Here is a 17330-nt window from a genome sequence, read left to right as displayed (position 1 = left end):
TGTGTTAGTTTCAAGTGTACAGCAAAGTGAATCAGTTATACATATACATATATCCACTCTTTTTCAGATTCTTTTCCCATATAGGTCATTACAGGGTATTGAGTAGAGATACTGCTCAATACTCTGCTACACAGTAGGTTCTTATTAGGTATCTATTTTATATATAGTAGTGTGTATATGTCAATCCCAATCTCCCCATGAATCCCTCCACCCTCCCCTTGGTAACCGTGTTTGTTTTCTACATCTGTGTTAATTTATATTTTTGAGAAAAATGTTGCTACAGGGACTTCCCTGGTGGCACAGTGGTTGAGAATCCACTTGCCAATGTAGGGGACATGGGTTTGAGCTCTGGTCCGGGAGGATCCCACATGCCGCGGAGCAACTAAGGCCGTGCACCACAACTACTGAGCCTGCGGACCTAGACCCATGCTCCACAGCAAGAGGAACCACTGCAATGAGAAGCCCGCACACTGCAATGAAGAGTAGCCCCAGCTCGCTGCAACTAGAGAAAGCCTGTGTGCAGCAACGAAGACCCAGTGTAGCCATAAATGAATAAAGAAATAAATTTATTTATTTATTTATTTTTAAAAAGTTGCTACGAAGAGATGCAAGAACCTCATGGAATGTCTGTAGACATGCCATTGTTGATGACTGTTGGGTCTAACTTTTATAGGTGGGCATTATCTAATTGCAGTTTAGCTACTCTTGCTATTGACATAAAGAACATAATCGTAGCCCTGCCCACTCTCTCTCTCTCCAATTCCTTTAAAGAAGGGAGTTTAGAAGACTTTTACATAACATATTCCAGAAGACTCCCGTTTCGATAAAATGAATCATTCTGTTGGTATTTATGGTAGGTGAATGGTATTATGGAAGCATTTACCAAGAATGGGTCAATCGTTTATATATTCAGGGTGTATTTTTGCAATGTTTAATAAAAGTGTATGATCATTACTAGCGTTCAGTATGAATCATTATATGGAGAGGTCTGTAGTATCACCAAAGTTAATCATCTGTTAAACTCTTGACTTCTATTACCATAAATTAGTTTAAAAAACATTTTTTTATAGAGAAGATTTTTTAAAATATTAATTTTATTAGCATTTTGGCTGTGTTGGGTCTTCGTGGCTGCGTGCAGGCAAGCGGGGGCTACCCTTTGTTGGGGTGTGCCAGCTTCTCATTGCAGTGGCTTCTCTTGTTGTGGAGCACGGGCTCTAGGTGCACGGCCTTCAGTAGTTGTGGTGCATGGGCTTAGCTGCTCCGCAGCATGTGGGATCCTCCTGGACCAGGGATCCAAACCTGCGTCCCCTGCATTGGCAGGCGGATTCTCAACCACTGCGCCACCAGGGGGGCCCCCAAAAATATTTTTTTATACAAGATGATTCATATGGTATCTATTCTTTGGTGTGCCTTTGCTTAACACTGTTAGTGAAATTAACTTTCTTGTGCATAACAGTAGTTGTTTCTTTTTAGTGTTTTATTAGTTGCTAGTATTTGGCTGTTATAAATAAAGTTGCTATAAACATTCTGTTAAGTATATTTTGTGATTGTGAGAGTCCTTGTAGTTTCATATCCTTGCCAAATTTTGATACTAGAGTCTTTTTTTCTTTTAAACATAGTGATTCTGGTGGGGTGTAGTATATTTTTTATGGTTTTAATTTGTATCTCCCTGATGATTAGTAATCCTGAACACCTCAACACCTTTTCATGAACTTATTTTCCATTTGGAAATCTTTTGTGAAGTGCTTATTTGTGTATTTGGTTGTTTTTATTTATTGTGATTATTGCCTTTTCTTTATTTCTAAGATTTTCTTATGTATTTCAGATATAATTTCCTTGTTGACTATAAATATTCCAAATCTCCCTTACTAAAGTTTGGCTTTTAATTCTCTTAATGTTGGCTTTCATAAGCATAAATCGTTAATTTTATCAATTTTCTTCTTTATGGCATGTGTACTTTATATTTTGTTAAAGAAATCTTTATTTTAAACTAAGTCATGAAGATACTCTCTTATGTAATCTTCTAGAAGTGTTTAGGTCTTGTCTATGATCCATTTAGAATTGATCTGTTTGTATGGTTTGAGATAGTAGTCAGGGTTAATTTTGTCCATATGAACGTTAGTTGATGGATGCAGGACCAGTTCTTGAAATACTCCATCTTCCTCTTATTGCAGTAAATACAGAATGTGGTGAAAAATATAATATATATATTTGTATGTTAAATATTTTTATAAAAATATATTTCCATATTAAATATTTATATATAATTATTTATATATTATATATATATATATATATATATACATATTTGTTTCAGCACATTCTTTTCTGTTTCATTGGTCTGTTCATCTGTCTTTGCCCCAGTACCACATTGTCTTAATTACTGTATCTTTATAATAAATCCTAACATTTGATAGTGTAAGTCCTCTATTAGGATTCTGATTATTATTCCTCCTCTTTTCCCTTCTTCAAGAGTGTCTCAGGTATTCTTTGTTCTTTACATTTTCCTATAACTTTTAGAATAAAGTTGCCAAATTACACAGAAAGACCTGCTAAGATTGGGATTGGGATTCATTATGATGCCGGAAACTTGCCCTCTGTGCACTGGAACCAAATCGAATCTCAGAGACAGAGTTTTGGGTGAAGTAGAAAAGAATAGCTTTATTGCTTTGCCAGGCAAAGGGGGACAAAGTGGGCTCCTGCCCTCAAAAACTGTGTGTCCCAACCTGGGAGGATTTGGTGAGGAGTTTTTATAGCAGTTGTTCAACGGCAGGGTCACTGATAAGATCAGGATTTGCGCAGACCCCTTTAATCTGGTCTCTGGTAATTTCTTGATGAGCTTCTCTGGTTCCTTTAATCTGGCCACTGGTGCTCTTCTCTGGAATGAAGAATGCCGACATCTTTCATTTGTTGGGGGTTTTAGTTCTATAAAGAGTACAAAAGATATTGTTCTGTATATCACTTGAGGCAGAACCAGGACCCTGCCCCAAAGCTGCATTATTGTTTTTCGGCAGCTCCTCCCTTGTATCTGCATCCTCTCCCTTCCCTGATTAGCAACTGCTTGAATCTCCCCTTTGGAACTTAGGAAAGGCCATGGAGGCTGGAGTGTGTTCCGTACAAACAAGGAACGGGGGACACAGGAAGGCTTCTGTACCCAGGAGTGCCACAGGGTCCTGCTTGGTTTCACTATGAAACTTTACTATCTTTGTTGGAAGATTTTTAATCACAGTTTCAATTTCATTACTTGTGATTGGTCTGTTCATATTTTGTTTCTTCCTGGTTCAATGTTAGAAGGTTATACCTTTCTAAGAATTTGTTCATTTCTTCCAGGTTGTCCATTTTATTGGTATACAGTTGCTTGTAATAGTCTCTTATGATGCTTTATATTTCTATTGTGTCTGTTGTAACTTCTCTTTTTTCATTTCTGATTTTACTGATTTGAGTCCTCCACTCTTTCTTGATGAATCTGGCTAAAGTTTTACCAATTTTGTTTATCTTCTCGAAGAACTGGCTTTTATTGATCTTTGCAGTTGTTTTTTGTTTGTTTCTATTTCCTTTATTTCTGCTCTGATCTTTATGATTTCTTTCCTTCTAATAACTTTGGGTTTTGTTTGTTCTTCTTTCTCTAGTTCCGTTAGGTGTAGTGTAAGGTTAGATTGTTTAGCTGAGATTTGTGTTGTTTCTTGAGGTAAGATTGTATTGCTATAAACTTCCCTCTTAGAACTGCTTTTGATGCATCTCATAGGTTTTGGGTCACTGTATTCTCATTGTCATTCGGTTCTAGGTATTTTTTGATTTCCTGTTTGATTTCTTCAGTGATCTCTTGGTTATTTAGTAGCGTATTGTTTAGCCTCCATGTGTTTGTGTTTTTTACGGTTTTTTCCCTGTAATTTATTTCTAGTCTCCTAGCGTTGTGGTCAGAAAATATGCTTGATATCATTTTAATTTTCTTAAATTTACCAAAGCTTGATTTGTGACCCAAGGTATGATCTATCCTGCAGAATGTTCCATGTGCATTGAGAAGAAAATATAATCTGCTGTTTTCGGGTGGAATGTCCTATACATATCAATTAAAACTATCTGGTCTATTGTGTCATTTAAAGCTTGTGTTTCCTTATTTTCTGTTTGGATGATCTATCCACTGGTGTAAGTGAGGTGTTAAAGTTCCCCACTATTATTATGTTACTGTCGATTTCCTCTTTTATAGCTGTTAGCAGTTGCCTTATGTATTGAGGTGCTTGCTCCTCTGTTCAGTGCATATATATTTATAATTGTTGTATCTTCTTCTTGGATTGATCCCTTGATCATTATGTAGTGTCCTTCCTTGTCTCTTGTAACATTCATTATCTTAAAGTCTATTTTATCTGATATGAGTATTGCTACTCCAGCTTTCTTTTGATTTCCATTTGCATGGAATATGTTTTTCCATCCCCTCACTTTCAGTCTGTATGTGTCTCTAGGTCTGAACTGTGTCTCTTGTAGACAGCATACAGGTGGGTCTTGTTTTTGTATCCATTCAGCGAGCCTGTGCCTTTTGGTTGGCACATTTAATCCATTCACATTTAAGGTAATTATATGTATGTTCCTGTTACCATTTTCTTAATTGTTTTGGGTTTGTTTTTGTAGGTCCTTTTTTTTCTCTTTTGTTTCCCACTTAGAGAAGTTCCATTAACATTTGTTGTAGAGCTGGTTTGGTGGTGCTGAATTGTCTTAGCTTTTGCTTGTCTGTAAAGCTTTTGATTTCTCCATCAAATCTGAATGAGGGGCTTCTCTGGTGGCACAGTGGTTGAGAGTCCACCTGCCGATGAAGGGGACACGGGTTCGTGCCCCGGTCCGGGAAGATCCCACATGCCACAGAGCGGCTGGGCCCGTGAGCCATGGCCGCTGAGCCTGCGCGTCCGGAGTCTGTGCTCTGCAACGGGAGAGGGCACAACAGTGAGAGGCCCACATACCGAAAAAAAAAAAATCTGAATGAGATCCTTGCTGGGTAGAGTATTCTTGGTTGTAGGCTCTTCCCTTTCATCACTTTAAATATATTGCGCCACTCCCTTCTGGCCTGCAGAGTTTCTGCTGAGAAATCAGCTGTTAACCTTATGGGAGTTCCCTTGTATGTTATTTGTTGTTTTTCCCTTGTTGCTTTCAATAATTTTTCTTTGTCTTTAATTTTTGCCAATTTTATTACTATGTGTCTCGGCATGTTTCTCCTTGGGTTTATCCTGCCTGGGACTCTCTGCACTTCTGGACTTGGGTGGCTGTTTCCTTTCCCATGTTAGGGAAGTTTTCAAGTATAATCTCTTCATATATTTTCTCAGGTCCTTTCTTTCTCTCTTCTCATTCCAGGACCCTAAAATGCTAATGTTGGTGCATTTAATGTTGTCTCAGAGGTCTCTTAGGCTGTCTTCATTTCTTTTCATTCTTTTTTCTTTATTCTGTTCCACAGCAGTGATTTCCAACATTCTGTCTTCCAGGTCACTTATCCATTCTTCTGCCTCAGTGATTCTGCTATTGATTCCTTCTAGTATATTTTTCATTTCGTTTATTGTATTGTTCATCTCTGTTTGTTTGTTCTTTAATTCTTCTAGGTCTTTGTTAAACATTTCTTGCATCTTCTTGATCTTTGCCTCCATTCTTTTTCTGAGGTCTTGGATCATCTTCACTATCATTCTGAATTCTTTTTCTGGAAGGTTGCCTATCTCCACTTCATTTAGTTGTTTTTCTGGGGTTTTATCTTGTTCCTTCATCTGGACATGGTCCTCTGCCTTTTCATCTTGTCCATCTTTCTGTGATTGCGGTTTTCGTTCTGCAGGCTTCAGGATTGTAGTTCTTCTTGCCTCTGCTGTCTGCCCTTTGATGCATGAGGCTATTGAAATTTTACTATCTTGATTTTCTGTGAGTTGGCTTCTGTTTGGTTTTCATTCACTTGGTGTTGTCTCTTATTTTACCTGTTCACTGGTGATTTTTAAAAAACTATTGTATTGGAGTATAGTTGATTTACAATGTTGTGTTAGTTCCTGCTGTACAGCAAAGTGAGTCAGTTATACATATACATATATCCACTCTCTTTTAGATTCCTTTCCCATATAGGTCATTACAGAGTATTGAGTAGAGTTCCCTGTGCTATAGAGTAGGTACTTATTAGTTATTTATTTTGTTATATAGTAGCATGTATATGTCATGTTCATTTGTGATTGAATGTTGGACATTGTATTTAATAATGCAGGAAATTGTATTTAAAAGTCTCTAGATGATGATATCTTCCTGTAGAGAGGATTTCCTTTTGATTTTTGATTAACAGTTAAATTAGGTGCCAATTATGTTCATTTAAGACTGAGCTGATTCAAAGGTGGAATTTTTTAAATCTTTGTGAGAGTTTGCCTTATTTACAGTTTGCCTACTCCTATCTCTCAGCCCTTCTAGGTCTTTGTAAAGCCCAAGGTTTTAGAATGAGTCTACAGCACTGTTCTTTATGTTTTTTTTTTTTCTTCTCACCGTATGAGATTCTGAAAATTTTGTTTAGTTATTTGGCTGCCAGTTAATCTACGTGCAAATCCCATAATGTTGTTTGAGGGTCTGTTTTCATGTTTTTGAGAACTGTTGTCTGTTTCCTGAGGTATACTTGGACTCCTTTTGTAAGCCTCGGTAAACTACTAGGATTCCTCTACCTTGACAGGTTATAAAATTCAATTTTTGGCTCCTAGGTCTATAAGACTTATAACAGCTCTTTTTAGCTTCTCTGTTCCTGCCTGTTAATAGCAAATGTGTCAATGAGAAAGGTCATGCTGAACATCTTCTCTAGGATCCTGGCTGTTTAAATCTTGGCTACCTTGGAAACTCTCCAATACCTTAAAAAAGATTAAAAGATAAATTTAATCTAGCATTTTCAGTTGCTTTTCTTGGATAGTTAGTTTGATAAAAGCAAATCTGCTGTTGCCAGAAGGATAACTTTTTGCTGTTATGTTCTTCAATTATTTAGTGAAAAATAACGGTCTTTCATTTGGTATGATGTCAGAAAAAGAGAGTAAATGTTCTTCCCTCTCCCAGGTAATAAAATACACCACCTTTGAGCAATGAATAATCATATATGTCGTGTGTATACATATATTTATTTGATGATGTTTATCTCTTTATAGGTTGCTTAGCCAAACTATGAAGGATCACCTAGTAAGAGTAGCAAATGAAGCTGAATTTATCCTGAGCAGGCAGCGAGCAGAAGATATTCACAGACATGCGGAATTTGAGGTAGGTTAAACCTTGGAGTGGTGTGAGGAAGGTACCATTTTAAAATGTTAGTCTTGGGAAACTGTGTAGGTAAAATGGCAGCATGGTCTTAGCAAACATGTATTATCAAAAAATTAAAAATAAATTTGTGAGAGAATCATGGGGATTCTAGGCAGATAGTGCAAGACTCCGTAGCCTTGGCTTTGATAGTTTCCCAATAAAGTAAATAGTGAAGGATTTTTGCCCTCTCTAGGCAAGACAGAGCTAGTTAACTGGAAATGAAAACTTCTATGGTAGATAAGATCCTTTAGGTTTCTAGAGAGAAGCTGAACAAGCGGCATGAAGTTTCTTTAACCTTGAGGTGGTAGCTGAGGAACTGAGGGAGAATACAGCTTTCTTCTTGGATCCTCACAGGGGGCACCAAGTGAAAGACTCATCCTGGGCCAGTGCTTGTCTCAGCAGTTGCTTCTGAATATATGTAACAAACGTGAATTCATAGAGGAAATTAATGGTGTTATAGCTGTATAAATTACAAAAATTCACACTTAAGTTGAAGTAGAAGCATTTGACAGGAACATTTGTTAAAAATTTGGAAAAAAAATTAAAAAGCACCGTCTGGGTTCTTTCTAATATATTAAGAGCGGATAATTCAAATGTTGCTGATATTTCTCTGGTACATTAAAAATGATGAAAACCTCTCCCAGTTCATTTTATACACCCTTCATAGTATGAAAAAAGATACTGGAAAAATAAAACTGTAGAAGACAAATTCCAGTTAACAATATAGGCACACTAACTAAAACTTTAACCAACATAATCCAACAATGTAATGAAAGAACTGTACGATTGACTCTTGAACAACAGAGGTTTGAACTGTGGGGGTCCACTTATCAGCCAGTATCTTTTGATAGTAAATACTAGAGTAACACAGAGTCTGCGGTTGGTCGAAATTACAGAGGAAGCTTGGATATGGAAGGCCGACTAGAAATTATATGTGTATTAACCTCCATGTTTTTCAAGGGTTAGCTGTATAGTGTGGACTGCTTATAATTTATTTATGGATGCTAAAGATGACTTGATATTAAGATATCTACCTATAAAATAAATTATATCACCAAATTAAAAATAGGAAAATCATGTGAATATATCAATAAATGTAGAAAAAAATTACAAATTTTAGTATCCAGCCCTAATGAAACTGAGAAAAAAAATGTATATCAGAAAACAATCTAAATATGATAATGACTATTTACTAAATACTATTTAAAATGTTTAAAGCCATTCCTGTTAAAATCAGGAAAAAGGAGTGATTGATATCTTCTGTTAATATTAACAAAATTTTTTAATGTTTTTGCAAGTGCAAGATATTGTTAATATAATTGGTAGATTAAGAAGACATAATATTACTTTCAGATTGCTCACGCATGATCTAGGAATATCTAAGAGATTCTTGAACACTTTTCTACCAGAATTAATAGGGGCTTTAGTAAGATTATTGGATATAAGATAAATATACAGACAAATTAATAGATTATCTTTTGAGTAGCAAGCAGTAGCCAGGTACGAATGGAAATCAGAAATGTATACAGTTAGGACAAAAGTACTATTTTGGGTTGAATTCTCTAAGAAATGTACAGACACTATTTGTAACAAAAGTATAAAATCTCATTAATACAATACAAAATATAAACTGCTGGAGAATCATTCCATGCTGGGTAGTGTATCTTGCTCTGTGTATGTTAAGAGAGAGAGATAGCAACAGAGACATAGAATCCTTCTTTTATTTTGAAATAATTTGAGACTTATAGGAGAGTTATGAGTAGTACAAGAACTACTCTTCAACACTCTCCTAGATTCTGTAGTTGTTAGAAGTTTAACACATTTGCTTCTCCCCTCTTTTTCTTTGTTTTTCTGAATTTGAGAGTAAGTTGAAGCCATGATACCCTTTTACCCCTAATTACTTCAGTGAGAATTTCCTATGCCCATTCTCTGTTTTAATCTTGTACAGTTGTCAAATCAGAAAATTAACACTGGTACAATGCTATTATTTAAATATAGACCTTATTCGTATTTTTCCAGATGTCTTCATAATGTTCTTTATAGTCAAAAAGAGAAACTATTACTGCCACAAAAGATGTCAGTTTTTCTCAAATTAATATGTAAATTCAATACAGTAACATTAGCATATCATTCCATTAGAATAACACTGGAGTATTTGAAATTTAAATATACTTTAAAAAATATCTAAATATCAAAATCTTCCACAAAATATATTTAGATATGCAAATATCCAGTTAATATGGGAAAAGAAATGCATTAGTGTAGCCCTAAGATTTATGAAATAAAAATATTGAGGATGTACTTGATTTCCCAGATAAACAATACTAATTAAAACAATACTATAAAGACAATATATACAAAAAATCTTCCAGATGGAGTAAGGATATAAGATGAAAGATGACATTGTAAGTATTTTAGAAACAGATTTGGAAAACTGTAAAAGTGGCACTGAGGCATATGGGAGAATTTTTAAACCAAGGCAGGCCACTTAGAAAGTATAAAAAGTAAGCAACTGTTACTACATATAATATTAAGCTGAGGAAACATACCATCAACAACATGGAAAGACATAATGGAACATGGAAAGACTGATAAATTAATATGTTTACTATATTAATAATTCTCATGAAATAAGTGAAAAATTGACCCAACAGGCAAATATTCAGAGGACAGGAATAGGGATTTCACAGAAGAATATGTTACCAGTAACATTTAGAATGGTACTCAGATGACTGAATATTTATACAAATATTTAGGGAAATGTAAATTAGAGAAATCATGATATAACTTCTCTGTTCTCAGGCTGAGAGAAAGAAAGAGTGATAGCTAGTACTGTTGAAGGAGATAGGGGAGATGAGATGGGCAATGGTATTCTTTTATATTTTTAGTGGAAATGTACATCTTTGTGTTATGGGAAGGCAATATGTTCATATGTATTTTAATAATAATTATATAGGCATGTGCACACACACCCATTTACTCAATAACCCTATTCTGTGAATATATCTTTAAGAAAAAGTAATAGTATATAAGCATAGATATGTAAACCTGCTTATTGCAGTGTTGTATGTAAATTTAAGAAAATAAAAACAACAATGGAAAAACAAGGAAATGTTTCTTTAACAAAAGAACCATCATTTTCTCAATGAACAGGATGTTAATAAGTTATCAAAAAATGAAGAGGTTGATGGCTTGATTTTTTTAAAAATAAGAGCTTTATTCATATCTTTGTTTTTTAAATTGCATACTTTAATCCACAACCTGCTATGAAAGTTGAAGATATTAGTCCTCTCATAATCCTTTTTCATTTTTGTCTCTTCAACTTCTAATTTTTAAAGTTAAATTTTATTTTTCATATTGTCTAAATATGTAACAGTCATTTATTTTAACCACAATTCTGATAGTACTTGAGTGTTTGTAATATATTTAAGTGAATTCATTACCCCACCCCCTCTCTTATTAGTCATAATAATTTCTTAATTTCCCCCAGGTTCTTTCTTTGGACTCAATTCTTTTTTTTTTCCCCAGAAAGAAAAGTAGGAGAAACATTTATTTTACCATTTATTATGCTCTGTTTAAATTTGACTGAAAAAATATACATATAGAAATGTGCACATATCAGTAGTGTGCAGTTCAGTGAATTTTCACAAACTGACCACACCTGGGTAATCAGTCCTCAGATTAAGAAATAAATATTACCAGCAATTTAGAGCCCCCTTCTAGTCTATAACCTTTTAAGGACCACTACTATCCTGTCTTCCAACACCATAAATGAATTTGTATTTTATATAAATGTAATAATACAATATATATTCTTTTGTGCCATCATTTTTTCACTCAGCATTGAGTTTTATGTTATTATGTTATGCTATCAGATTGTTATTACCTCTTATTCCTATAGTATTCCACTGTGTGAATATTGACTCAATTCTTAATTGGCTAGGTTTCATCTCCTCCCCTCCCCCCAACAAAGGGTTCATGTGTGCTGTAAATTTAAAATTCTTTCATGTTTAAGAATATTTGCCAGGTGTCATTATATCTGAATGACATCCTGATGGATTGAATATTCTTGGCTAACCCTTGCATTCCTTTAGAACTTTATAGACATTTCTTCATTGTATTTTGGCTTTGAATATTGCTTTCAGAGAAGTTTGAGGCCAGCCTGATATTTTCCCTTAGTTGATGATTTGCTTGTTTTCTGTCTGAGATTTGTCCATGGAGTTGATTTCTTAACAGGAATATGACTTAGTATTGAGCATTATTTATCAAAAGTTCCTGGAACGTAATTTTTTTTTGTTATAATCTGCAAATTCAGATTTTTCCTTCAGTTCTTAGTAATTTCTATAAATTAAAATGTGAACTATCTTTTGCATTTTATTTTCTTTTTCTTTACTTAGTGACACATAAGTCTATGTTAGATATGTCTGTCTTTCATATCCATTAGTTATTTCTTAATTGCTTTACTTTCTTTGATCTGCAGCCATGAGTAAGTTTTTAATGTTTTATTTTCTCTGTCTGTGGTTTGCCTATAATGATTGTTTTGTTCTTCATTTTGTTTATTTAGATCTTCAGCCTCTCTACCTTTTTCTCTTATTTTGACTTTTTTTTTGTTTGTTTTTTTAGTTATATTTTTATGTTTTTTTTTAGAAGAAAATAATCATGAGGAATTTCCTTTCATTTTTTGTTATATATTCTTTGTCTTTTGTATAGAATCTTCCAGTTTTATTTAAATATTTTATTTGTTTTTTATTTATTCATTGATTGGCAATTTATGTTTGCATAACTACTGTTTGGCTTAGACAGAATATCTTGGTGACTCCTTCCCTTCTCACTGTCTCTAAAGCTAAAGCTAATTTTTTCTGTCACTGAGCTACACTTTGATGTTTGAAATTTGATTTTTGCCCAGTTTTGTTTGCCTATCATGAAGAGAGGGAGAGAGATCTTCGACATAGGTGATGAGGCCCTCGTAGCACACCTAAGTCTTGCTTTCTTTCACAAGATTTCGTTAAGTATTTTCTACCAAGTTCATTCCATCTTATTAGAAACTATGGACAATTCTCATCAGGAAAAAATGTGCTTAGGCTGTGAATCATTTTCCATCATTTCAGAGAGGACTCTGGAGGCTACTGCCCTGGGAAGTCAGCCCTATTTTTCACTTCCTTGTTTCACCAATTTTTGCACTGTAGGTTTCTCTAGTATCTTCAATAAGAGGAAACGAGATAACAATAGTTACTCGATTTGTGTCTCTCCATATATGAAGGCATTAAGGAAAATTATCAGAATGTTGTTAGTTTACCAACATTGCTTCGGGGACATGGTTAGGAACTGAGCTTACTGCAACCTTAGTTCTAATTCCAGTATGTTTAATTTCCCCAAGGTAACCAATTTTTTTATGTTTGGTAGTTTATGTTATTTTTGTTAGGGTTTTTTTGGTTGTTGTTCAATATTTTTGTTTTTGCTAATTTTTTTAGGATTTGAAGGAAGAAAAAACTTTAAAAATTGCCATTTCAGCCTACTATCCTAACCTGGAACCTATTCCTTAGTGTCCTTTCTAATTGGTTACGGAGAAGTTCCTTTTTAACTCTGGGTTGAGATTGCAGTTCATTCTTTTAAGTTTTAGTGATCATGGTGCTGGTGATATATGTGTTCTTATGTGAATGAATGTGAGAGAATGAGGAAGGAGAAAACATGTGGAATTGAAAAGAGGAAAAATACTTCTAAAACACTGTGCAATACAAGAAATTAAATTGATCTGACCCAAATGGTACATACATTTGCAATTTAGATAAGGGATAATAGTGACAATTGTAGCTTATATTTCATGAGTCCTTATGTTGGGTCAGAAACTGTCATGGGTGCTTTGTAAGTTTTAACTAATTTAATTCTTACAATAAACCTCTGAAGTAGTACTGTTATTATCTCTCATTTTATAAATGAGAAAATGGCATAAAGAGGAAATAACCCAGAATTACAACTGGAATCCAGATCTAGGCAGTTTATCTCTTAATCACTAATCTGTGTATTTGTTTCACATTTTATTAGATTTCCACAGAATGTGTGAATAGGATTTAATCCTGGCATATACAACAGCTGTATTCTAAGCTAATTTAATTGTATGCTTTCTACTACAGTTTTTCATTTTAAACTTTATAATCTTGCTATGAGATTTATAATATTTATAGTAATATTCTAAAGCATGATTATAAAATATCTAAATAGAAACAAATACTTATGAACCGATTTTATTGTTACTTGAATTTTTAGTGGAGAAAATGTATTTGACTGTTTCACATGAGAGTCAATTCTAAGAGAGCAAACATTTTTAATATTTTCTAGTCTTTTATTTTCATAGAAATAGAATTCCCTTTATTTATACCACAGAACCCCAATTGATTGAGGCATGTTCATGTTTAATATATTTCTAACTACATTGGTCTTAAATCTTAAATAATACTCTACAAGATGAAACATATTTTTTCCTAGACAGCTTATATTCTGAAGGTTATCTATATTCAGCCTTGAATTCATGTTGTGCATTCTTAATATATTTGAACTTTAGCTACTGCTAGTTACTTCCTCCTGCAAAAAAGAGATGTTGTCATGTATTTAATATACCATTTGTGGTTGTAAAGTAGCTGACTTGTTTCATTTATTATCAAGGGATTGATGACAGTGTAGATCTGAAATGCACATCTCTTTAGTTCATTACATGATTATCACTGGAGTGAGATATCCTTGACATCTTCTGCTTTTGATTTATGTAGATGTTCCTTGAATGTCATGACATCATTGATTGGGTGCACATCTTAACTTTATTATTTAATCCTACAGCTGTAAACGGAATGTTTATTAAAAAACTATGTTGTGCAAAACACTGTACCCTGTCTTGTAAGTGTAGTGTATGTGTGGGTGTACACAATTCATGACAATCTTTTGTTAAAAAGTTGTCTATCAAAGTTTAGTTTATTTAAACTGATGTGTTATATCTGTAAAACATGTGATCAAGATTATCATTTAATAGCTTTATTTTTAGGAATCTGTGTAAGTTAAAGTCCATTTCAGTAAGAATGTCTTAATGCCCTTTTGTCTGACGTTGCTTTGAATTTTATCTATTATACAGTAGAACTCAATTCTTATTAGGTTCAATGGAATGGTAAAGTAGGCGGCCAGTCAGCTTAGTTGAAGTAATAAAAACAGTCATTTTAATGAAATAAAAGGGCATGAAAGCACTTGATTAATTATTAATATAGCAATCTATATATTTTTTTTAGTTGAAGGATTTCAAATATCTTTTCATATTAGCAAACAAAATATTTTTCAATAAAGTAGTGAATTTTTTTTGCCATTTAAGTACTTTTGCATTTTTAAAGTATATTTTGTTTATTTATTTTTGGCTGTATTGGGTCTTCGTTGCTGCACATGGGCTTCCTCTAGTTGCAGCGGCTGGTGGCTACTCTTTGTTGTGGTGTGCGGGCTTCTCATTGCAGTGGCTTCTCTCGTTGCAGAACACGGGATCTAGGCACGCGGCCTTCTGTAGTTGTGGCTCATGGGCTCTAGAGTGCAGGCTTAGTAGTTGTGGCGCACGGGATTATTTGCTCCGCGGCATGTGGGATCTTCCCGGACCAGGGATTGAACCCATATCCCCTGCATTGGCGGGCGGATTCTTAACCACTGTGCACCAGGGAAGTCCCACTTTTGCATTTTTTAATATTATTGAACACTTCTATGACAGCACTTATTTATGTAGGCTGTTAACAAGCAAAAAAAAAATTCTTTATATCAATTCTTTGATGCCAATATTATTATTATCATTATCTTGGTTTTAGAGGTAAGGAAATGTGAAGCACAGAGAGGTTAAATGATTTATTCTAGGTCTTATAGCTAATATATGGTGAAGCTAGGATTCAAACCCAAGTCGGGTAGTCTGATACAAAGTTAGGACCAACTAACTTTTTCTTTTTTTTTTTTTACATCTTTATTGGAGTATAATTGCTTTACAATGTTGTGTTAGTTTCTGCTGTACAACAAAGTGAATCAGCTATATGTATACATATATCCCCATTCCCCGCCCTCTTGAGCCTCCCTCCCACCCTCCCTATCCCACCCCTCTAAGTCATCACAAAACATCGAGCTGATCTCCCTGTGGGAAGCAGCAGCTTCCCACTAGCTATTCATTTTACATTTGGAAGTGTATATATGTCAGTGCTACTCCCTCATTTTGTCCCAGCGTTCCCTCCCTGCTCTGTGTCCTCAAATACCTTCTCTATGTCTGCGTCTTTATTCCTGCCCTGCCACTAGGTTCATGAGTACCGTTTTTATAGATTCCCTATATATGTGTTAGCATACGGTATTTGTTTTTCTCTTTCTGACTTACCTCACTCTATATGACAGAATCTAAGTCCATCCACCTCATTACAAATAACTCAATTTTGTTCCTTTTTATGGCTGAGTGATATTCCATTGTGTATATGTGCCACATCTTCTTTATCCATTCATGTGTCGATGGATGTTTAGGTTGCTTCCATGTCCTGGCTATTGTAAATAGTGCTGAAATGAACATTGTGGTACATGTACCTTTTTGAATTATGGTTTTCTCAGGGTGTATGCCCAGTAGTGGGATTGCTGGGTCGTATGGTAGCTCTATTTTTAGGTTTTTAAGGAACCTCCATACTGTTCTCCATAGTGGCTGTATCAGTTTACATTCCCACCAGCAGTACAGAGTGTTCCCTTTTCTCCACAACCTCTCCAGCATTTATTGTTTATAGATTTTTTGATGATGGCCATTCTGACCGGTGTCAGGTGATAACCTCATTGTGGTTTTGATTTGCATCTCTCTAATGATTCGTGACGTTGAGCATCTTTTCATGTGTTTGTTAGCAATCTGTACGTCTTCTTTGGAGAATTGTCTATTTAGGTCTTCCGCCCAATTCTGGATTGGGTTGTTTGTTTTTTTGATATTGAGCTGCTTGTATATTTTGGAGATTAATCCTTTGATTAATCCTTGGTCAGTTGCTTCATTTGCAAATATTTTCTCCCATTCTGAGGGTTGTCTTTTTGTCTTGTTTATGGTATCCTTTGATGTGCAAAAGCTTTTAAGTTTCATTCGGTCCCATTTTTTGTTTTTATTTCCATTTCTCTAGGAGGTGGGTCAAAAAGGATCTTCCTGTGATTTATGTCATAGAGTGTTCTGCCTATGTTTTCCTCTAAGAATTTTATAGTGTCTGGCCTTACATTTAGGTCTTTAATCCATTTTGAGTTTATTTTTCTGTATGGTGTTAGGAAGTTTTCTAATTTCATTCTTTTACATGTAGCTGTCTAGTTTTCCCAGCACCACTTATTGAAGAGGCTGTCTTTTCCCCATTGTATATTCTTGCCCCCTTTGTCAAAGAAAAGGTGACCATATGTGCATGGGTTTATTTCTGGGCTTTCTATGCTGTTCCATTGATCTATATTTCTGTTTTTGTGCCAGTACCGTACTGTCTTGATTATTTCTGTTTTTGTGCCAGTACCATACTGTCTTGATTACTGTAGCTTTGTAGTATAGTCTGAAGTCAGGGATCCTGATTCTTCCAGCTCCATTTTTCTTTCTCAAGATTGCTTTGGATATTCAGGGACTTCTGTGTTTCCATACAAACTGTAAAACTTCTTGTCTTAGTTCTGTGAAAAATGCCATTGGGAATTTGATAGGGATTGCATTGAATCTGTAGATTGCTTTGGGTAGTATAGTCATTTTCACAATGTTGATTCTTCCAATCCAAGAGCATGGTGTATCTCTCCATCTGTTTGTATCATCATTGATTTCTTTCATCAGTGTCTTATGGTTTTCTGCATGTAGGTCTTTTGCCTCCTTAGGTAGGTTTATTCGTAGGTATTTTTATGCTTTTGGTTGCAATGGTGAATGGGAGTGTTTCCTTAATTTCTCTTTCTCATCTTTCATTGTTAGTGTATAGGAATGCAAGAGATTTCTGTGCATTACTTTTGTATCCTGCTACTTTACCAAATTCATTGATTAGCTCTAGTAGTTTTTTGGTAGCACCTCTAGGATTTTCTAT

At 34.7% G+C, this 17330-nt stretch overlaps 1 protein-coding gene across 8 annotated transcripts in view; it reads left to right on the top strand.

Moving 5' to 3' along the window:
- LRBA (LPS responsive beige-like anchor protein) overlaps window positions 1-17330 on the top strand; it is an 813910-nt gene that overhangs the window by 302868 nt on the left and 493712 nt on the right. For all 8 annotated transcript variants that reach the window (XM_055085920.1, XM_028491755.2, XM_055085924.1 and 5 more), the window contains exon 36: window positions 7131-7239. In XM_055085920.1, coding sequence (XP_054941895.1) covers window positions 7131-7239 — 109 coding nt within the window. The remainder of the gene's footprint in view (window positions 1-7130; window positions 7240-17330) is intronic.

Source organism: Physeter macrocephalus, chromosome 7 (assembly GCF_002837175.3).
Source record: "Physeter macrocephalus isolate SW-GA chromosome 7, ASM283717v5, whole genome shotgun sequence".
NCBI lineage: Eukaryota > Metazoa > Chordata > Mammalia > Artiodactyla > Physeteridae > Physeter > Physeter macrocephalus.
The sequence above is the reverse complement of the archived record's forward strand: the minus strand, read 5'-3'. Positions and strand labels throughout refer to the sequence as shown.